Below are 23,514 nucleotides of genomic sequence, written 5' to 3'. Positions count from 1 at the left end.
ATAGAATCCTAGTAGTCTTTGAATTACTCTTGGCTGTCTGTTCTGGGGTCTACAGTTCCTGCCCTAAACCTGGAACCAGCCATTTCTTCAAAGACCCTTATCTCCTGTTAATGCAAAATGTATTGAGAGATCAGTCTGGGCACTGGGGGTACTCTATGCTATTGGTCTAGTCACTGTTTATAACTTTTCAGTAGACAGAGCTGGCAATACTTTTTTTTTTTTGCGGTACGCGGGCCTCTCACTGTTGTGGCCTCTCACCGTTGTGGAGTACAGGCTCCGGACGCGCAGGCCCAGCGGCCATGGCTCAGGGGCCCAGCCGCTCTGCGGCATGGGGGATCTTCCCGGACCGGGGCACAAACCCGTGTCCCCTGCATCAGCAGGCAGACTCCCAACCACTGCGCCACCAGGGAAGCCCGGCAATACTGTTTAATGATAAATTTCAGATAAGTTCATACTTTATCCCATAATGCCCATATCCTATTTTTCCCATAATACACACATTCAGAATAACAGCAGATTTGGAATCGCAACAGCCACGCTACCACCAATAATGTAATTACTAAAAACAGTTTAAGATTTTTTTTGCAACTCTTTTTGAACACAGAGTACATACTATTAGGGCGGAACAACCAAATTACTCTTTTAAAGTCACTTGGAATAAGTCTTCTTATTCCATGGATGTATGACAATCCATTCAGCTGGTCCCCTATGGATGGACAGCTGAGTTGTTTCAGTATTTTGCCATTTCAAATAGCACTGCAATGAATCACTTTGTGCATTCTGCTTTTGCCAGTCTACCTTTGGGAAAGATTTCTGGAGGTGGGACTGCTAAGTCAAAGAAAAAATGCACATGTGATTTTATTATTAGATGTTGCCCATGTCCTTTCATAGGAGTTGAGCTATTTTATATTCCAGCCAGTACACGTACGAGAATGCCTCTTTTCCTGCAGATTCACGACAGTGTATGTTTTCAAACATCTGGATGTTTGCCCATCTCACAGGTAAGATACTATAGTCTATTGCAGTTTTACTTTATGTTTTTCTTATTATGAGCGACGCTGATTATCTTTTCATAGGGCTAGGAGCTACGCGCATTTCTTTTTCTAAGAACTGTCTGTTCAAATTCCTAGTCCATTTTTCTGTAACAGTGGTTTCACAAGTGTGACCTCTAGACCAGCAGGATCTGAGGCGCCACCTGGGAATCATTAGAAGTGCAAATTCTCAGGCCCCACCTCAGACCTACTAATGAGATGCTAGGATGAGGCCCAGTAATCAGTGTTTTAACAACAACTTTAGGGGATTCTGATGCACTGAAATTTGACAAACACTGGTCTACAGGATTGATTCAACAACTGTATTTTAACTCAGTGCAGGCTTGTCTAGTTATTTTCTATTTAAACCAAGGCCAAACTGTTAAACTGGAACCAAGAGTCAAAGGCCGTGTGACATTCATTCATTGATTCGTTGATGTATCCAACCATCAACAAATAGATGCTAAGTAGCCACTGCGTGTCAGTCACTGGGGACACTGCAGCAGCAGGGATACTGCACTCAATAAAATGGACAAGTCACTCCCCAGGAGCTTTTCCTCCACTGAGGAAGAGCAAAACCAAACAAGTCAATTTAAGTCTTACCAAAGGGGATTACAAGGTGGTACTCCATTGAAGGGCAAGTGGTCAGGGAAATGCAAATTTAAAATAACACTTCCACCAAATGGACAAAAAATTTTTTAAATGCTATCTATTCTTAGCAGGGATATGGGTGGAAAGGTGAAGCACTGCAGCCTCTTTGAAAAGGAATCTAATCATATCTATTAATGCATCAAACACAGCCATCCCACTGCTGGGGATCAATACTGTAGGAAGAATGCCACCAAGGACACGTACTGCAGCATTGTTTATAGCAGCAAACACCAGTTACAAAGTGAATGTCCACCAGTGGGGGAATGGTTCAATAGATCATGGTATATCCACACCAGGCAGCCATTGAAAAATGAGCCGTACACTGACTTGAGGGCAGCTCTATGACATACTCTGAGTAGGGAAAGTAACGTAGAAAAATGGGTACAATCCAATCTTACTTTTAGGAACTCACGCAGCCCATTATATGCACTGGACATAAGTGCAAGAGCACAGAAGAATAACCTGGAGCAAGGAATGGCCACACGGGTGAGCCATCTACTGTGCATTCGGGCTCAACATCCAAGCTTCCCTCCTCTTAGTGTGTCTTCCTACAGCGCGGAAGATGGAAAGCTAAGCCACGTGCTTGGCGGGATGCTTGGACATCCCGCGGGCAAACGCGCACGCTTGCGATCTGGGAGGAGGAGGCGGGGCGGGGGCCGCACCGGGCTGCTGACCAGCACCTTCATTTGTCACACCTCTGCGTCAGCTGAACTCCCTGTGTCCCTCACTAGCTTCCTGGGTGTGGAGACACAGGGCTCGGGGCGTCGGCTTTGCTGGTCTGGATAGAGCAGACACGGCGTGAGCTCGGGAGCAAGGCTTTCTGCGGTAGCCGCTGATCCCTGCATCCCAGCATGGGTGGTGCGGGCCTGGGACCAGCAGGGGGATGGAGCCCCTGAATCCCTGTAGAGGCAGCAGTTGCCCCCAGGGATCAGGGACCCACTCCCGGGGGCACAGTCCGCAGCTCACTCCTACTGGCCTTCCAGTGATTTCACCAGCGCCTGCTTCCCTGAACCAAATTTGCCTAAAACAGCCTGATCCTTTCTTCTTTGCAATGAAAACTGTGTGGTCTGGTGGGTTACCAGTCACAGAGAGGAGTGAGAGGGAGTTGTGAGAATTTAAACATAGGAATATATGGAAGTGCCTTGAAAATTGTGGTAGTATTATTATTGTTAATTTTAAATGCCATCTGAAACTCATCTGTCATCCCATCCAAACAACTGATTTACCCAAGGACTTGCAAAAGACTTTAGTGCAGAAGAGGCTCTCCACTGCGGAGCTTCTCCACAGCGCAAGTCTTACCCGCCGCTGTGGTCGTGGATTTTGGCGCCGGAAGCAAACTCCTGCGAGGTGTTGTCACACTGGAGGATGCTGGAGGGGCCACCCGGGCAGCCCCTTTGGGTGTGTCTTTGGAAGGCAGAGCTGCCTTCAGAGCCGGCTGGTCTTCAGTCCCAAAGGTTGAACCTGTGGAAGCATACAAGTTCATGAAAAATGGATGGACCCCCTTGCCGTGTGCCACTGCCGACCATCCTACCGCTGCCACCTGCTTTAGAACTTGACCCGACTCCTAGTGAGTGGCCTTGAAAACCACTTCTCTGGGGCCAGATGCGGAAAACAGCTCCCTTTTGCCACCGCAGGGAAGTCTGTCATTCAAATCCCCATGCCAGGGGCTCCACAAAAGCCAAGAGCAGCCTCACTTCTCTGAAGATTTTACACGTGTGCTCACGCACACACAATTTGCTTGTGTGGATGTGTAGTTGCAGACGCATATGGTAAGCATTTATGTTGTGACTCACAGAGGATGAGCAACAGTGAGAAACAGTGTGAGTGACCCAGGGGAGACGAGAGTAGGAATGCACATGTGCACCACTGGTCCAGGAAGTGTATTCGGTGCTCCCTGAAACCCAGCTGATTTTACCTTGAGAAGAAGAGGCTTGGGATGAAGGTAGATGGGTGAGAATATGGAGACAGAGAATCCCTTTGAAACTCATGAAGCTTTTCATCTGAAAAGCTGAGGCCTCATCAAACTAAGAGGACCTTGCATTAGAGTCCAGTCTACTGCAAAGGCAGGTATTTATTCATCATTTCAGTTTCCTATTCAACACGGAACAGGCTCTGCGTCTATAGGACAGCTTGTTTACAATGGACTGCTCTGAAGATAGGGCATCCTGGGATTTGTGTCAGAGTTAAATGCCCGGAATGGCCGTGGCCTAATCTTTTCCTCTATATCTTTTCAAACCTATTATGGTTTATACATTTGTAATCTCTTAAAGACAATGACACCACCATCTATTCCTATTAAAGGGTAAATCTTCTAAATGTACCTTTGGGTACAGCTGCAAGGACTAATCTACTAAATTAAACAGAGAGCCTGAATACACTGAGATTACCGCTTGTTGGGGATAAAACTATCCAGTTAGGAACGTGACCATCTACTGTGGAAAACAGGCAATGACAGCTGGAAGAAGTATACAGAATTTTAGTGAAAGATTAAATTGTTTTGTTTTCATCATTTTAAAAGGATAGTCATAACATTCTATTTAGATAGGGCCTGCATCAAAATGATAACATTATTAAGTGGCTTTAGTGTTAAAATACTCAGGAGTTTTATTCAACCCCTTAGAGTAAGAGATGGCTGCTCTCCTCCCTCTGAAAGTCTGTTTAAAATGGGTAAGATTTGTTTGGTTTCTAAAGAAAAGTGTACTTAGGAAGGAAAACTAAAGAACGTGTGATTTCCTAACAGAGAACCTATGCCCTATAGTTCTTTGAAGGTCTCGTGCAAGGTTTTAAATAGTTTTAAACAGGGCTAGGAGAATGCATTTGATAAACACAAACAGAATAAAAATGATGAAACTCCGCTGAAAGGATGTACACTGTATCCTGAATTTCAGATTAAAAAGCAAGCACAGGGGCTTCCCTGGTGGCGCAGTGGTTGAGAGTCCGCCTGCCGATGCAGGGGACATGGGTTCGTACCCCGGTCCGGGAGGATCCCACATGCCGTGGAGCGGCTGGGCCCTTGAGCCATGGCCGCTGAGCCTGCGCTCTGCAGTGGGAGAGGCCACAGCAGTGAGAGGCCCACGTACCGCAAAAAAAAAAAAAAAAAAGCAAGCACAGGACAGCCATATGCAGAAAAATGAAACGACCGCTATCTCACACAGTGCACAGAAATTAACTCAAAATGGATTAGAGACTTGAATGTAAGACCTGAAACCATAAAACTCCTAGAAGAAAACATAGGCAGTACACTCTTTGACATTGGTCTTAGCAGTATCTTTCTAGATGTGTCTCTTCAGGCAAAGGAAGCAAAAGCAAACATAAACAAGCGGGATTATAGAAAACTAAAAAGCTTCTGTATAGCAAAGGAAACCATCGACAAAATCAGGGGACAACCTGCCAAATGGGAGGAGATGTTTGCAAATAATATATCTGATAATGGGTTAACATCCAAAATATATAAAGAACTCACACAACTTAACAAAAACCCAAACAACCATATTAAAGAAAGGGCAGAGGAGCTAAATTGACATTTTTCCAAATAAGACATACAGATGGCCAACAGGCACATGAAAAGATGTCCAACATCACTAAATTATTAGGGAAATGCAAATTAAAACCACGAGACATCACCTCACAACTGTCAGAATGGCTGTTATCAATAAGACAAGAGGTAACAAGTGTTGGGGAGGAAGTGGAGAAAAGGGGGCCGTCAGGCACCGTTGGTGGGACCGGAAATCGAGGCAGCTACTACGGAAGATAGTATGGAGGTTCCTCAAAAAATTAATGATAGAGCTACCATTTGATCCAGCAACTCCACTTCTGGGTATTTGTCCAAAGAAAACAAAAACACTAATCCAAAAAGATACCCGCACCCCCATGTTCACTGTAGCACTATTCACAATAACCAAGATATGGAAACAACCTAAATGCCCATCAGTGGATGAATGGACAAAGAAGATGTGCTACATAAACACATACCTACACACACACCATGTAATACTACCCAGCCATAAAAAAGATTAAATCTTGCCATTTGAGACAACATGGATATACCTCAAGGGGATTACGCTAAGTGAAATAAGTCAGACGAAGAATAATACTGTATGATTTCACTCATATGTGAAATTATAAAAAGCAAATACCCCCCAAGCCAAAATAAATGAAAAAACCAAACCAAGCAAACACACAGATACAGAGAACAGCGGTTCCCATAGGAGAGGGCTCCGGGTTGGGGGCTGGCGGCAAGAGGGCGAAATGGGTAAAAGGGATCAACCGTATGGTAATGGATGGAAACGAAAATATTGGTGGTGAGCATATTGTAGGGTATACAGAGGTAGAAATATAATGGTGCACACATGAAACCTATGTTATAAATCAATGTTACCTCAACAGAAAAATAAAGTAAGCACGTGTTTGATTGAAACCTCATCAAGAAAAGGGACACCGGGCACCTGCAGAACAGTGAGTCTTAGCTTCTGAATCACAGCACAGGCTCACCAGTCCCATCCTAGGACTCAGAGAATCCCTGGGGGTTGTAGGACATTTTGAGGGGGGATGGCAATGGCTCGACCACTAGAAATATTTCACATGGAATTATCTAATGTTCAGCCTCCTGCTGACATACTGCCAAAATAATCTATTCACTGAAATGTGTAGTGGAAGTTGAATTGAACATAAAATCTTCCACACAGAGCCTTTTATTTAACTATTAAAGTTTCTTAAGAAGGGGAATATTTTGTATCATTTGTGGAGTTCAAATGCCCTTTTATCAAATGCTCTTGTGCCTGGCATTATTCTCTTACATGAAATTTATAATTCAGTGAACATGTCAATTTGGAGATCCGGCTGCTCTCCAGGCTGGGAAGTAATTCATCTGTTTGAAGTAGGAAGCATCAAGGAAGCTCTGTACTCCCCTCTGAGAGAGGTCTTGAATTACCAAAAAGTAAAACAAAACAAAATAATACAATACAATAAAATAAAATTGAACCCTGCTCTTGTCCCTTATTGTGGGAGACAGCTTGGCAGTGAACAGTACCCCTCACTGAAAACCAGCTTAAGTCAGCCAGTACTTAAAGACACATGATTCAGTAAATGACAAGTACTCTGAATTTGGAAACGGCTGCTGAATTCTGTAACTGCTCGGGGACTTCACAACAATGCAGACAACATCAAACCACTGCATGGTAAGAGGAGAAAACAACCGGAAATAAACCATGCCTGTGTGAGCCAGAAAGATGCTCTGGAGGATACAGCTAGTGAGAGTGGTCCACGCATCTGATCAGTCATCCCATTCCCAACCACCAGAACCTACTGTGTCCCGAACCATCCACATGATAAATGGTGCAGACTCGGGGGAAAGACAACCAGGCCTCCTCTCCCTCCCACCTCCCTGCTCCTCGTTTCTTCATCTGTAAGTGACGATAACGATAACTGACTCCACAGAGCTGCTGTGAGAATTAAAAGAGCTAATGCAAGTGGATTTTTAAAAAGGTGATGCAAGAGTTAGTTAAAAAAAAAACACAAACATTTAGAGTGGTGTCTGGTGCATGGTATGCTCTTATGTGTTAGTTATGAACACTTACAGGCTAGCAACACAGCAAATGAGCTTTTCATAGGAACTTGGAAAGTATTCAAGGATTAATATCAGATGTCACATCATCATCACCAAAGTATGAAGGGATTCCTCTGCTCATATTAGCCAAAGGACTACAGCGTCCTGCTTCACTGCTGGATAGGGGCCATCTTTTGTAGATATCCAAATCATCATATCATTGACTTGCTATTTGGAAAGTAAGATCTCCTTCATTAGAGTGAGAATTTGCAAGGCCTATATTCTGCATGGTTATAGAATTCAGCTGGGTCCACTTCTATACATAAACCTGATCTCTCTACCTTTTTCTCTTCAAACTGTCAGGACAACGATGCTTGTTCAGCACCAAATCCTAGGAGAAAACCAGCTTCTTACTCTTCCTCCAGGAACAGCTCCTACGGTTCATTCCCCACATGCCTGAACACCCTGAGCTGATCAATTGAGTCTTTCAAATTTTCACTGGCGGTCCAGTGGTTAGGACTGGTATTCAAGTGGTTGGCGCTTTCACTGCCATGGCCCCGGGTTCAATCCCTGGTCAGGGAACTAAGATCCTGAAAGCCGTGTGGTGCAGAAGAAGAAAAAAACTTCATGAAGTCATGAATTTCAGACCATATTCAAAAACTAATTAAAGGGCTTCCCTGGTGGCACAGTGGTTGAGAGTCCGCCTGCCGATGCAGGGGACACGGGTTCGTGCCACGGTCCGGGAAGATCCTACATGCCGCAGAGCGGCTGGGCCCGTGAGCCATGGCCGCTGAGCCTGCGCGTCTGGAGCCTGTGCTCCGCAACGGGAGAGGCCCCAACAGTGAGAGGCCCGCAAACCGCAAAAAACAAACAAACAAACAAAAAACTAATTAAAAATGAATCAAAGACATAAATGGAAGGACTGAAATTATAAAACTCTTAGAAGAAAACTTAGATTATGGTTTCTCAGATATGACACCTAAAGCACAAGTAACGAAAGAGAAAAACAGATAAATTAGACTTCATCAAAATAAAAACATTTGTCCTTCAGAGGGCACTATTAATAAAATGCAAAGATAACTGACAGAATAGAAGAAAATATTTACAAATCATATATCTGATAAGGGTCTAGTATCCAGAATACATAAAGAATTTTATAGCTCAACAATAAAAAGACAAATGACCCAATTAAAAATGAACGCAGGATTTGAATAGACATTTCTCCAAAGAGAGATACAGATACAAATGGCCAATAAGCACATGAAAAGATGCCAACGTCACTAGTCACTAGGGAAATGCAAATCAAAGCCATTAAATACCACTTTCAACCCACTAGGATGGGTATAATTAAAACACAGACAGTAAGAAGTGTTGGTAGAGATGTGGAAAAATTGGAATCTTCATACATTGCTGGTGGGATTGTAATACAGAGTCGTCTCTTTGGAAAACAGTTTGGCAGTTCCTCAAAATGTTAAACACAGAGTTACCATATGACCTAGTGGTACTACTCTTGGGTATATGCCCAAGAGACTTGAAAACATATGTCCACACAAAGCCTTGTACACAAATATTCATAGCAGCATTATGTATAATAATTTAAAAGGGAGAACAGCCCAAATGTCCATCAAGAGATGAACGGTACATAAAATGTGGTTTACTCATACAACAGAATATTACTCAGCCATAACAAGGAACGAATTATTGATAGAAGCCACAACACAGATGAACCTTGAAAATGTTATGCTAAATAAAAGAAGCCAGGCATGAAAGGCGACGTATTATACAATTCCATTTATATGGAATGTCCAGAATAGACAAAGCACAGAAGCAAGAGTAGATTAGAGACTGTCAGAGGTGAGGGGGCCAGGGGAGAGAGGACTGACTGCCAATGGGTAAAGGGTTTCTTTTCGGGGGTAATGAAAATGTTCTGGCATTAGGAGTGATGGTGTATAACCTCGTGAATATACTAACAACTACCAGATTTATGCATACAAGGGTGAATCTTATGGTATTTGAGTTATCTACAAAATCAATCAATCAATTAAAAAATTCTCATACATCAGTTTTCTTTCCTGGATCCCCTGGTTGGAACAGGTTCCTCGAAATGGGATTCAGCTCTCACCTCTCCCCTGAGAACTCCTGTTCTCACGCAGGAGTGATTATTCCTACTTCCCATCCAGCGTCCCTGCATTGTGGCTACAGCAGATCCCAACCCGTCCGTCCCAGGGTGCTTCTGTCTCCTGGTGGCACACTCTTGAATAACACAAAAAAGAACACCCCTGGAACCCACTACTGCATCCCATCCACTACAGCAGAAGGACCAAGCTCCCAAGTGAGAAGGATGGCATCGCTAACTCCTTCACTTTTCTCATCTACTCCCACCAAATTAGGTGTGGGTCTCAGCGGCTCTGGTCCTACGCCACAGACAGAGGAGGCCACGTGCAAATTCAGGCCAGACAAGGCTGCACTAAAGGAATGAAAGTCCCTCACAGGACCTGAGGCACTGGGCGGAGGAAGTGTAGATTTATAGGAGCCCTGATAGCCCCCTACAAAGCGATGAGTGGTATCTACCCAACCTGCTCGAAAGGATCATTCTGACCAAGACTGCAGTCAGGATGAGACGTTAGGGTTTGTGATGCACATCCCAATGCTCTTGTTACCACTTCATTTATTGGGAAGGCCAATAACTAAGACTGAACTTTATTATTTTTTTTTGTAAGTATACACAGAAGTTTTATTTATTCTTTTTTTTAACATCTTTATTGGAGTATAATTGCTTTACAATGGTGTGTTAGTTTCTGCTTTATACCAAAGTGAATCAGCTATACATATACATACATCCCCATGTCCACTCCCACCCTCCCTATCCCACCCCTCTAGGTGGTCACAAAGCACAGAGCTGATCTCCCTGTGCTATGCAGCTGCTTCCCACTAGCTATCTATTTTATGTTTGGTAGTGTATATATGTCCATGCCACTCTCTCACTTCGACCCAGCTTACCCTTCCCGCTCCCCGTGTCCTCAAGTCCATTCTCTATGTGAGACTGAACTTTAAAAGAAGAAAGAATGACAAGGAGGAATGAACACTAACCAGACCAGGATGAGGCTCTTAAGGGGAAGGTTGCAGAAGAAAAGCAAATCAGTTATTAATACTGTGAAGGCATTACAGCCAAACTGGAAGAAACATGTTTTCCTGATTCTGAGTATTTATCCATATTACAATGGTTAAACTAGTCTCTTCACTGATTTTTTAAAACAATCCCAGGCAATCAAGTTGTATAATGTTCTGGCTGCGTGACTGCCTAATTGATGCATATTTCATTGATTTAGCAGCATTTATCACCTGGCAGCAAAATTTAGTTTAATTATTAAGGTACCAACTAGATGTTTTATTTACCACCTCCTGCATATTTTAATCCAGGTGGATGCTTTATTTCTCACTAAAGAGCTAAAGTAAACCTGCTAGCTTACCATTTCGGCAAAGAAATATCTTTGTCAAAATGAAGGAGACTAAGCCTTCTCTGTGCCACGCTCTGCCCCGGGCAGGAGGCACAGGACAGAAGTGGTCCTGTCTTCACAGCACTTACATTCCAGTGGGGGGACACCTGGAGCACAGACAGGGACGGACAAAATCATCTCAAACTGCGACCAATTACAAAAGAAACACAGGAGCAGGACAAACTCAAGGGTGAAAGGGGTACTTTAAGTGGAGAGGTTGGGGAAAAGGTAACGTCTAAAGCAAACATTTCTCTCAGCTGCACACTGGCCCCCGCCCTCCTTTATTCTTGATTATTAACGACCATCATTGTTCTGGAAACTCAGAATTAAAGCGTCAGAATCCTCCCGACTCTCTCCCTTCTGTCGACCAGTGCAAGTCAGTGGGCTTCCATTTCCGTTACAGACTCCAAATTTAAATCCCTGTCTGCTCCTGCGGGCACCCAGGTCAGCCCCTTAGCACCTGTCGGGGACACCATGGCATGGACCCCACTCTTCCCCCGTCCTCCCCTATTCCCTCATTCAGTGAATCCGCCTCCCTATACCTCTGTGTGGTCTTCCACATGAACTCCAAACTCTTCTTTGTGGCCCTCGAATTCTTGCATTATCTGGCCCAACGTATTTTTCCCACCTCAATCCCCACCATCACATCAAGAGCCGTACAAACTCCAGGCAGGCAGGATTCTACCCTGTGAATTCCTGCCCCGCCATAAACAAGGCTACGCTTCAGAAGTATCTGCTGTATGAACGAAGTACTGAGCGCAAACCTGTCCCATGGGGTCAGTGCTTCCTTTCATAGTCAACTCTTCTTCTCAATTTCTGAGCCCAGAGACACTAAAAGCTTCACACTTTCCTCAACAGCTCCCACGAATGCAGTCACTGAGCACGGCCAAGGTGGGGCATCGGTTGCCTAAAAGGTGGGGACTGTCTATGGTAGTGCGGTGGTTTTCAAACATTTTTAAAAACAATACACAGAAAGATAAACAGAATTGAATGGTTTGGGGGTCTTTTTGCCCAAGCACCCTTACCCCTCTCCCCAAGAGAGGATACCATTCACCTAATACTTTTCCTCTATATCATTTCAGTACTTGCTTTAGTCTCATCTTACACATCTTACACATCTCTGGGTTTCATAAAGTTTGAGAGGGTAACAGTTAAGTGGTTAAGACTGCCTGGGTTCAAGTCCTGGACAAGTTGTTCATTCTCTCTGTGCCTCATTTCTTCAACTGTAAAATGGGGATAACAGTGGTATCTACTCATTAGAGTTGTTGTATTAAAAGGGTTATTACACGTTTAGAATAAAGTGCTTAGGACAGTATGAGGCACCTATAAGCCCTTAGTAAAGGCAACATTGACCTTACGCCCACTAACCCAACACTGAGCCTCATTCAAAGCCCATCAGCCTTATCAGCCTATTGTCTCTTGTCTTTTCTTCCAACCACCAACATCTCATGGCTTCACATCTTTCCAAGGCAGTAACTGGAGTCTGGCTCTGAAGAGGCAGCTCTAAAGAATCATGGTTCTTCCTCTATCACCTTTCCCCAGTAGCCTAAGTCCTAGTGAAAGGAGGAGAAACACATGGCATGCATTTCACTACTCCCACTTCACCTAGAGTGAATGTTAACTTCTCACTAATCCAGGGCTGGCCTTAGCATCTTCCTCAACACAGTGCTCTGGGAATCTGGTAAATGATCCCAGCCCTGGACCAGAGGACATCATGGCATCCTAATCAGGCAGCAGGACACACTTCTCCAGGTCAGGTACTGGGTAGAAGAGGGCTCCTCTAGCTCCACGGAAACTCTCTGGATTCCTGCTGCAGGGCCTCCCCTCCTGCGCTCTGCTGGCTGGACTTTAACAGCAAGGTCTTAAGAATAATAATAGTTATAGGGCCATATAGTAGAGTCACAGACACCACAGGCTCTGCCTAAATTCAATACCTGATGTGAAACCTACTAGTAATATTCTCCTTAAAGAGTTAATTAATTAAGCCTCTTTTATGAAATGGCTTATTTATTTACCCTCTGTCATTAGGTTAACCTGAGAATTATGTTCTTTTTTCAGTTGTTTTTCGTTTTGTTTTGTTTTGGCTGTGCCACGCGGCATGCGGGATTTTCGTTCCCCAACTAGCGATCGAACCTGTACCCCTTGCAGTGGAAGCACGGAGCCCTAACCATTGAACCACCAGGGAATTCCCAACCTGAGAATTAAATGAGAAAATACATATAGATCACTTTGCAAAGTGCCTGGTACTCAATAAATGTTAGCTGTCATCACAAGTATCATCAGCTGTCATGTTGTCAAGTGCCCCATCTGTCCCACGTGACTCCTAATGGCACCTTGTTTTATGAAATCCTGTCCCATGCAAGCCCTACGGAAATACCCTCAAGACATCCCTAACTCCACCAGATCAATAAGGGAAGCAGATTAGCAGACGCCGACACTGACAGCCATCTCTACCTTCACAAGTTCCCACTGCTTCAATAGGTAGTTTTAGCAGTGCCCCAGGGCTAGGCATACTTTCCCAAAATTTCCTTCTTTTAACAATGATCACAATTAAATCATCACAGAGGATTAGGAAAAAAACCCCACCTTTGTTTCCGCTACTCTCTACCCACCCCTCCCCATCCAGACTCTCCAGAAAAGCTTCCTCATCTCTTCCTGGAGTTCATTCTAATACATAGCAAAGAGGGTCTTCTTTTTTTTTTTTATGTCTGCTCAGGAAACAGGGGGTATATGGGTGCAGTTGAACTGGTAAGGTGAGATTCACAGTCCAGGAACACAAAGGTTAAAGGGAGAGTGGGCCTGTATGAGTGGTACCCTTCCCTCCCATCTGTGACATCCTGCAACGTGGGCAGGCCTTCCGGTCTTTCGTAAATGCCATCATTAAATGCCATCTTCTCTATAACATCTTCTCTTAATTCCCCTCTAGGGAACAGAGCTACTGTAAGAAAAACCAAGCTGGTTAACAAAGAGAGCAAAGGCCAGGGGTGATCATACCATCTCTCTTAGAATCATAGATATAATCACGGAAGATATAAGCCAGCGTCACCCAGCCCAGGACATTTGAACTCCCAGCACATAAGTGACTTAAAGCTTCTTTTTGACTTGAGAAATTCTCTTTAATATTTACCAAGTCACATTCCCAAAGGAGAGAACATGGTCAAATACTGATGCAGGTTAGTAACTTAAAAGACCAAGGGCTAACACGGTATTTCAAGAGACTTTTGAGTAATCAAAAGCAACTTCTTACCATTCCTCTTTTATATCAATTAGACAAGTTGTAATAAATCCCTTTTCCTTATCTGAAGTACTTAAAAGCTTGAGGCCTCATCCATGAATACTCTGGTTCATCGCTGTGTGAATCTTTTAGTAGTTAATACCTTGGGGAAAATAGTTAAACTGGAGCATTTTAATTATATGCTTAATATGGGAGTTGTTAAAAGATAAGAGCAACTGATCTGAACTCAATTTAAATTCTGCTGAAGTTATTAATAAGGTATAAGAAATTACAGAAATGATCAAGGGCTTATCTACTGGCTTTTATTAATAGAGCAACAAGAAAGGTTAGGTGTTCCACTTCCATAGCTTGGATTTGGGGCTCTAATATAGTTTGCTATTTGTGTCACAGATCTGTTTAATTAATTGTTTTGAAGCATCCGAGGAATGCATGAGTTACTCCACATCAAACACTGCTTCTGTAAGCCACAGTCTGGCAGCAAACCAAGTCCAAATCCTGAGAAACCAAGTCAAATGTTGAAAAGTGGGTCGTTGCAACTGAGCCCTAACCTTCTTTCCTATATATTTATAAACCCTTCAGGGGCTGCTAGAAGAAGTCAGAATTGTACCTCTAGCCGGGATTTCTTGCCCTCTGAAAAAGAACCCTTTCTACTTAGTAGTTTCTGGAGAATATGAAACCTTTAAGGGAGAAGAAACTGAACAGCCTGTTAAAAAATGAACAGCCGGGCTTCCCTGGTGGAGCAGTGGTTGAGAGTCTGCCTGTCGATGCAGGGGACGCGGGTTCGTGCCCCAGGTCCGGAGCCTGTGCTCCACAACAGGAGAGGCCACAGCAGTGAGAGACCCGCGTACCACAAAAAAGAAAAAAAAAGGACAGCCTATTGGCTTTAGGAGGTTCGCCAACTTGTAAATCCAAATAATATTCATCCCTTGAACTCTAAGAATTTTCTCTCCCCTCCAGGGAGCTAGAAAACTCTCCCTTTTCCTTTAGGGTCTGAGAAGGTAGTCATCTTCCTTTTTTTTTTTTTTTTTTTTTTCTCTCTTTCAACATAGTATTGGTTTTGTTCCTCAATGACAACTTCATTATTTTTTCCCTTTGGCCCAGAGTTTTCCAGCAGGGCACTATCCACATCTTGGACTGGATAAGTCTTTGCTGTGGAGGCTGCCCTGAGCATTGTAGGATGTTTAGCAGCATCCCTGGCGGCCTCTACCCAGTGGATGCCGGTAGCACCCTCTTTCCCTGCCCATCCCCAATCTGATTTGTTGTGACAATCAAAAAATGTCTCCAGATATTGTCACATGCCCTCTACGGGCAAAAACCAGCTCCAGTGAGAACCACTGCTCTAGTTGAATGAAAGACTGAAAGATTTAGTGAAAAGACAGTACTTACTTGTCTTAGTGGAAAACGAGACTGGTAATATCTAAAATTCTTCTGGGTTAGCTTTATAGCTAATTCTTTAATAATTCTTGATAGCTAACTTTTGGTTACTTCTTTAGCTAAACTAGGGCTCTACAAAAATATACCTTCACTATTCAACAATGCTTTAATGCCTGTCAAGTAATGGACCTTTCCTGCTTTCCATATGTAACACCCTCATCTGTCTCAATCAGAAACTGGGAAAAGGTACTGAAATCCTCCTGATTCTGACAGCCTTGGTCCAAAACCATGAACCCCCAGGAGCTGTACTAATGTCCAAATAACATAAATAGCAACTGTTTTCAACTGAAATTGTATGGGGAAAACCTCAGTAGAAAACAGATGGTAAGCTCTTCAAGCAGTTTAAGTCATCATGGTTTAATGGCAAATACGTCATTCCTTGGAAGAATCCTAGGGTTATAGAGAGAAATAAACAGTTTTTAAAGCATTATAATTACTGGACTTATGAATCAAAACAAAACAAAGAGAATCCTTTGCTTTGCTTTGGCTGTGCCTTTCTGGCTCCAGTAAAAGAGCACTGTGGTCGCTGAGGCCCATGGTAAGCGCTGAGCACTGAGAACACGGCAACCCTGCGACAGTCACTAACTTTTCTTCCCCTGCATCTTCATTTGTAACATTAGAGGAGCAAGCACCGCTGGGACCACAAAATCATGTCTAGAGCATCTCATATGCAGTAAGCACTAAATAAATGGTAGGCTCCCCTCTCCTGGCCTCTGAAAACCATTTGCTCTTCCTTAGTTTATGGACACAATCCTTCTCCTCAAAGTCCTTCCCAATATAAATTTCAAAATCGAAATCCCTATTTCCATTCATTGTTATGGGTAAAGGTATGACTGGTACCTGCTGTTCAACCATCATCTATGCAAAATAAAATCACAAATATTGAAAAACCTATCATAAAATCACTCAGGCAAACATTATTCAAACTGGCTTTTGCAAATTATCGTCAACAGACTCGTAAATGAACCTTACAACCCCTTTAAATGCTTCAGATTTCATGATATGTGAGCAAAGGCTTCAGTTGACCGCTTCCCTTAGGGAAATTTCTCAAGGATGCTGCTAGCAGCCTCCACACTAAGCCTGAAGCAGTGAAGCCAGGCCTGTCTGTTGGCTTCTGGATTTTAGGAATCTCTGATCCCAAGCTCATGCTTGTGAGTTTCAACTCTTCTGCATCTCCTCTCTCCAAGGGCTTTCTTCTCCATTCCTCCAACAATGGCGATGTCTTATGCTGGGTAACCGTGAGGTGCAAACCAGGCACGGGTGAACACCTGGGGTCACCCTGCAACCCCAAAGAGCAGGGAGTCCCATGTCTGCACTGGGCCATGTTCAGCATCTGTTCCTGCCTGCTCTCCCACAAACTGAGGAACTGACGGCTCATGAATTCTCTTTCGTTTTTGTCGTTGTTAGAAATTCATAAAGTTGAAAAATGTTTGTAAATAAAAAATAAGTATAAATGCTACTCATAGAGCTGAAAATTCATAAATTAAGGTTTATAGGCAGAAGCATTTCAATCAGTAGCAGAATCTGAATTCTGCATTAGTCAGAACATGTGTCTGAAGGGCACAGAATTCCAAGACAGCTTCGCCTTAACTAAGTGGCAGTAGCTTTGGGCCAGGTAGGTACAGGGAATGGGGACTGGAACCTTCTTTGTGTTCGGCCGTGAACACGGCACCTAAGGCTGTGCGCACAGAAAGCAAAGAATGGGCCAGCCTGCTGCCTAGGGGCTTAAGCAGAAGTGGAATAAATTGTTTCCTAAAATATCAATGAAATGGAACATCTGCTAAGGTCTCCTTCCCTAAGGGGACTTCTGGCAAAGTGTTAGGCAGCAGATAGGAACGAAACCCTGGGCTATTCCAAGGAGGAAAATTTTTATTTTAAATAAAGGCAAATTCTAAACATAAGTGTAATCAAGATATGTGTGTGAGCTGGATGCTAAAATGTCTTCCAAGAGCCCTGTTCCCCAGTGTACATGCCCTGCATAATCCGGAGGAAGGTGAATCTGAGGGATTTGACTCCAGTGAGTAAGTTGCATTATACAGCACATTGGATATTAGGAAAGGGAGTTATCTGGGTGTGCCTGACCTAATCACACTAGCCTTTTTTTTTTTTTGCGGTACGCGGGCCTCTCACTGTTGTGGCCTCTCCTGTTGCGGAGCACAGGCTCCGGACGCGCAGGCTCAGCGGCCATGGCTCACGGGCCCAGCCGCTCTGCGGCATGTGGGATCTTCCCGGGCCGGGGCACGAACCCGTGTCCCCTGCATCGGCAGGTGGACTCTCAACCGCTGCGCCACCAGGGAAGCCCCACACTAGCCTTTTAGAAGCACAGCATTTTCTCTGGCTGGAGGCAGAAGAGCAAGTCAGAGACTGAAAGCACTCGAGGGATTCAACGCCCCATCCCCAGCTTGCAGGTTGAGGGGACCAGCAGCAGGGAGTGTGGGCAGCCTCTGGTTGCTGAGGGTAGTTCCCCCCTGACAGCTGGAAAGAAAAGGGGACCTCAGTCCTACAACCACAAGGAAGTAAATTCTGCCAACAGCTGAATGAGCTAGGAAGTGGATTCTTCCCCAGAGCCTGGAGGGGAGAATTTCAGCCCAACCAACACCTTGACTTCAGCCTTTGAGACCTTGAGCAGAGAACTCAGCTCTGCCACATGCGAGCAAATAAACAGGTATTGTTTTAAGTGGATAAGTTGGTGGTAGTTTGTCAGGTGACAGTAGCAAACTCCCACAGACTACTAGCTAGCGCATCGGCCAAGTAGACGTGACGAGCTGGTCCAGCATGGTGCTGCATGGAGATGGGCCCCAGGGCAAGGGAGGCTGCAGCAGAGGCAAGGACAAGCCAGGACACTCCAGCTGTTGCCCTGATCCCCTGAGCTGGCTACCCTAGTGGAAAGCACATGGATTCACCACATATAAGCTGGAGTGATTCAGAAAAAAGGCTGAGTCCTTCTGAATCTACATTTTCTCATCTATAAAATGGGTTCTGGTGCAAATCAGAAGAAATAACCTAGACGAAGCATCTAGCAGGGTTCCTGACACACAGGAGATATTCACTGAATGTTACCTTCTTTCTCCAGTCTCTTTCACATCCTCCTCTTTCTCAAAAACTAATTATTTTCAACGATCCCTTACTTCATCTTTTTTAAATTTAATTGTTTTTTTACACAGCAGGCTCTTATTAGTCATCCATTTTATACACATCAGTGTATACATGTCAATCCCAGTCTCCCAATTCATCCCACCACCACCCCCACGACCCCCGCCGCTTTCCTTTACTTCTTTTTTTTTTTTTTTTTTCTCTTTTGCGGTACACGGGCCTCTCACTGTTGTGGCCTCTCCCGTTGCGGAGCACAGGCTCCGGACGCGCAGGCTCAGCGGCCATGGCTCACGGGCCCAGCCGCTCCGCGGCATGTGGGATCTTCCCGGACCGGGGCACGAACCCGTGTCCCCTGCATCGGCAGGCGGACTCTCAACCACTGCGCCACCAGGGAAGCCCTCCCTTACTTCTTATAAAGTAAATCCAAGCTCCTTAGTAGACCAAGGAAGGCCACTCCCTCCCTGGATCTTAAAGTCTGATGTTAGACTATTTATCATGCTATGAATATTCCATGATGTTTTTTGCTTTGTTGCCTTTAAGCATGTGGTTCTATCTGGAATGCCTTTCCCATTCCCCTCCTGCCAGGTGATCTCTGTTTCATCCTTTAAAACTCAGCTTAAGTGTTACAACCATAGTAAACTCTTCTGGGAAGGTTGAAGATAATGGTAATAACATTTTGCTCTGAGGTTCCCAAGTCCTCTGCATGTACATCTACTTGCCCCAGGGTAGCATGAAGGAGTTTGGACTTGATCCTGAAGGCAACAAAAGGCCACCGAGGGGTTTCAATAAGGAATGACATGGTCATGTATACATTTTAGAAAGATGGCCATGGCTGTGGAACGGGGAAAATGGATCAGAATGGGGCAAGGCTGGAAACAAAGACGCAATCCAAAGCTGTTTTAGTAGATCAATAAGACAAAGTAAGGGTCCTAAGTAATATGTATTGTAAACAGTACTGGGTACATCAACTGTTCTGCAACAGTGAAGGTCTGACCAGAAGAAGGCAACTTCAGAGGAAGCATTTAGAAACAGGGGAGGGGCCAATATTACTGTTGGTGAGCCATCACTGGGTTGAGAATACCTGCTTGGACAAGTCTTTAATGAGCTAAGATGTGCTAATGAGCCCTGATTTGGACCAACTCCAAGCCTGGTAGGGTCCTGAATGAGGTGTGAGGAAAGTTCATTCCAAAGCAGATAAAGCTGGTTTATGATCAATTAAGAGTGAGAAAAGTCATGGTGATTACAAACCACTTAAGAGTCCCACAGTAGTAGAGATGCTGCTTGTTTCTTGCAAAATGTCAAATATTTTTAAACACCAGAATTAAGTCTTCTGTTTCTTTCCTTCCCTGTTTTTAGGAAGTGAAATACCCGTCTATTCTGTTGACAACTGTTCTCAAAGCCATATGTATTTGCAGACCTTAAAGAAACAGGACATGAAAATACAGTGATGACAATAAGATATAATGATGCCCTCTTCCCTTTGTTGGTGCTTTGCCTTCCTCGCCCCTCTGTCCAGGCTCGGCCCATGCCCCTCACTGTGGCCCTTCCTGCCCTGAACAGTCAGCATGGGGGCTCAGGCTCACCAATCTCCCCTATAGGAGGCGGCAACGGGGCCCATTTCAATGCCAGGACAAGCTGTCCAGTGTTGGCCACCAGATTCCTGCTCCCCAAGTTGCTATCCGGCAGACACCGTGATACACCCGTGCTGGGCACGGGGCTCCCCCCTGGCTCACTGCCCTGTCATTTTACAAACCACAGCCTCACAGCTGGAATCCCCAACAAGGACCTTTGCCTCTGATTTACTGCTCGATATGACGCTAATGCTCCAAACCCCTCCCAGGAGCAGACCCCTGTCACTGCCCAGGCCTGCAGGAAACGGAAACTAACATTGGCGGAGGGCTAATACCAGACAAATGACTTTTCCTAAACACCTACACAGATGCACTCATTTAATCTGTGCAATCTGCTGCTCATTTTGCAAAAGCAGAAACTAAGGCTGAGTAATTTGAGCCAGGACAGATTACAAAGGCAATAAATGCATAGTCAGCATTCAAATTCGAGTCTGATTCCAAAATCCAAGTCGTTTCAACAATTCAGCACAGCCTGCCCAGAAACTGAAGGCTGTTCCCGAACCTCAGCTGTCTGGCGGCCTGGAGGGGTGAGTGATTCCTGGGGATCGATCCATCTTCTAGAAATCAGTGTCCCTGCACCTGGAGCGCCCATTACCTTCTACCCCGCCACCCCCAGGCTCTGGCTGACAGCTCTGCTTCACACAGCAGTTACGAATCCATGAACCACAGAACTGCGCTCTCCTGGCTTCCTCAAATCCCAAAGGGTAGAGCCTGGGATTTTCAAAGTGTGGTCGTAAGAGAAGTCTTTAATCTGGTATATTTCTGACACTGTTAATTAGTCTTTGATGGCATTTTCTAGACAAATGTAAAACCATCACAGAACAAGGTTCCCAAATGAGCCAAAAGAAATTTAGAACCAATATTGAGTATGGGTGAGATCCTTTACCTTTGTGTATAAATAGTCAGAATTTTAATTCTGGGGTAATGACAGTTTGACAGATGGACCAGAGGGGGCTGCAAGCAATCCTAACAGAAAAATCACCTAACAGAGGAAGAGATCCTCACTTAATCTCATCTGAAATGTAAAAGCACCGGGATTGGTCTCAAAAACAAAGCCCAAGGCTGATCCGCCTCCCTTGCCCCACCCTCATCTGGATGCTTCCATCCCTACTCCCTTAGCCAGTTCTGCTCACACGTGCCTCCAGCTACATGGGGTGCAATTACAGTGGCTGCAGTCGTAAAATATTCACCTGGGAATGACTTCGTGCTGATGCAAGTGTGCACCGTGGGCAAAACTCATTTTGCTTGTGAGCTAGGGGATACTCAGAACTTGGCATCTTTCAGAAAAAAATCACAGGGCACATTTAGTTCAAGTCAGCAATTTTGTGAAGAAAAATTTAAGTGGTGGCACGGGTAGTGTAACTTTAAAACTACCGAACAGCGGAGAGGGAGGAAGAGAGAGGAGAGCAAGGCAGCAAGTGGTCTGTGATTATATAGTCCGACTACTAGCTCAGCTGGTAGTTACGTGTTTCCAGATCAAGAGTACAAAGAGCTGAAAACGTGCAGAACGAGGGAGGTGGAGGATCTGAGCTGACAGTGTTTTCATATTTCTATCAAGTGCTACTCGATTTTCCTGTCACAGGGAAGGAATCACTGGGGCACAAGGAGAAAGCTAAATGGACTGGAAGCTTAGCAAAGGCAAAAGACACTTTTAAACTGAGGTGGGGTTCTTCCTTGAGTGACCTGAAGTTGTGTTTCTTGGAATGGAGACCCCACTGCTATGCAAGTGAAGCACTGAGAAGGCTAAGCTCGTTGGACATGTCCAGCTGCCCTAAAGCAGCAGCTCATGGTCACATGGCACCAATCTTCCCAGTAAGTAACCTCCATGCCAGTAAGACGCACTGCTGCCCTGCACTAGGGCACGTCCAGTCAACCCGGTGGCCAAACACCACTGCCTGCTCTTGCGTGAAGTATTTCTTAAAATCTACTCTTCCATTCCTATGCCAGTGCCTGGGTCCAGGCCCAGGCCATTCTTTTCTCTTTCTTCACATTTCTTTGTTCACTCACTCATTCACTTATCCATTCATTCATCTCATTCAAAAGACCCTCCTCTGTGCCTGGAGAAGACTACACCATGTAAGCCCCAGTGGAATGAAACATTTAGCAAGGAAGACATTAAGCATATAATCACACTTGGGACTTCCCTGGTGGTCCAGTGGTTAAGAATCTGTCTTCCAATGCAGGAGACTTGGGTTCAACCCCTGGTCGGAGAACTAAGATCCCACATGCCACGGGGTAACTAAACCCGTGTGCCGCAACTACTGAGCCCACGCACTTTGGAGCCCGCGCACCACAACTAGAGAACCCCACGCGCCTCAACGAAAGATCCCGCATGCCGCAACTAAGAGCCTACGCAGGCATAAACAAACAAACAAACAAATAAATATTTTAAAAGAAATAATAAAGTCATTTGAAATCTTTAAAAAAAGAAAAGCATATATAACACTTAAAATTATCCACAGTTAGACATAATGGCAACCAAATCCCCCACCATCATTGTTGCCCAACTTTCCAACTTGCTCTCTTTTTTTTCCAGAGCCCAGGTCACCTTCTAATAAACTATCCCATTTCTGGGTTTATCATGTTTGTTTATTTATTTAGTCTCATCTGTTAGAATGTAAGTCTACAGGGATTTTGTCTCTTTTGTCCACTGATATATCCCAACACCTACGAGCGCCTGGCTCAGAGAAGCTATCTGATAGATATCTGTTTAGTGGATGGATGAATATCCTCAAGCCTACCGAAGAAAAGTACAAGAAAAGAATAAGTTCTAACTTAATCTGGGGGTGGGGAAGGTCTGGAAAGACTCATCCACAAAGTCATATGTAAACTAAAACCTGAAGGATGAGGTTAGTTAGGTGAATGGTGTGGGGAGTGTTTGGGGAAATGGAGCGGCACGTGCAAAGGCCCTGAGATGGGAAGGAAGGTTGAACTTGGTGGTCTGAAGGATGGTGAAGTCAAGAAACAGGGGCACAAAGGGTGGCGGTGATGCTGGGTGAATCTGAATCCGGTAAGAAGGCGGAGCCTGGATCACATATCCGGCTTTTAACCAAAGAGCTACTGGAAGTCACTAAAAGGCCCTCACAGGGGAGCTCATGATCTGATGTACTTTTTTCAAAGATCCCTCTGGCTGCAGTGAGGAGACAGCAAGAGTGGTTATCGAGTAAGGGGTATGCTTTTGTGGTAGTCCAGGCATGAGATGACAGAGATGGTGGTAAAGACAGACAGGAGGACAGATTCAGGAAATACACAGTGGGTAAAATGGACAGGAGTTGGTGGTTGACTGGAAGCGGCGGCAGAGGAAGTTCTTACAGATGACTCCCAGGAGGAGGATGGTAGCATCACTTACTTTGATAGAATATTCTAGAATATTCTAGAGCAGGGACAGATTGCAGGG

At 44.6% G+C, this 23,514-nt stretch overlaps 1 protein-coding gene across 1 annotated transcript in view; it reads right to left on the bottom strand.

Moving 5' to 3' along the window:
- The window catches only part of MTUS2 (microtubule associated scaffold protein 2), a 415,310-nt gene that overhangs the window by 169,187 nt on the left and 222,609 nt on the right, over positions 1-23,514 (bottom strand). The window contains exon 5 of the mRNA XM_032611616.1: positions 2,982-3,143. Coding sequence (XP_032467507.1) covers positions 2,982-3,143 — 162 coding nt within the window. The remainder of the gene's footprint in view (positions 1-2,981; positions 3,144-23,514) is intronic.

The sequence above is a fragment of the Phocoena sinus genome, chromosome 18 (assembly GCF_008692025.1).
Source record: "Phocoena sinus isolate mPhoSin1 chromosome 18, mPhoSin1.pri, whole genome shotgun sequence".
Lineage (NCBI taxonomy): Eukaryota > Metazoa > Chordata > Mammalia > Artiodactyla > Phocoenidae > Phocoena > Phocoena sinus.
Note: the sequence above shows the minus strand (reverse complement) of the source record. Positions and strands in the feature narration are given on the sequence as shown.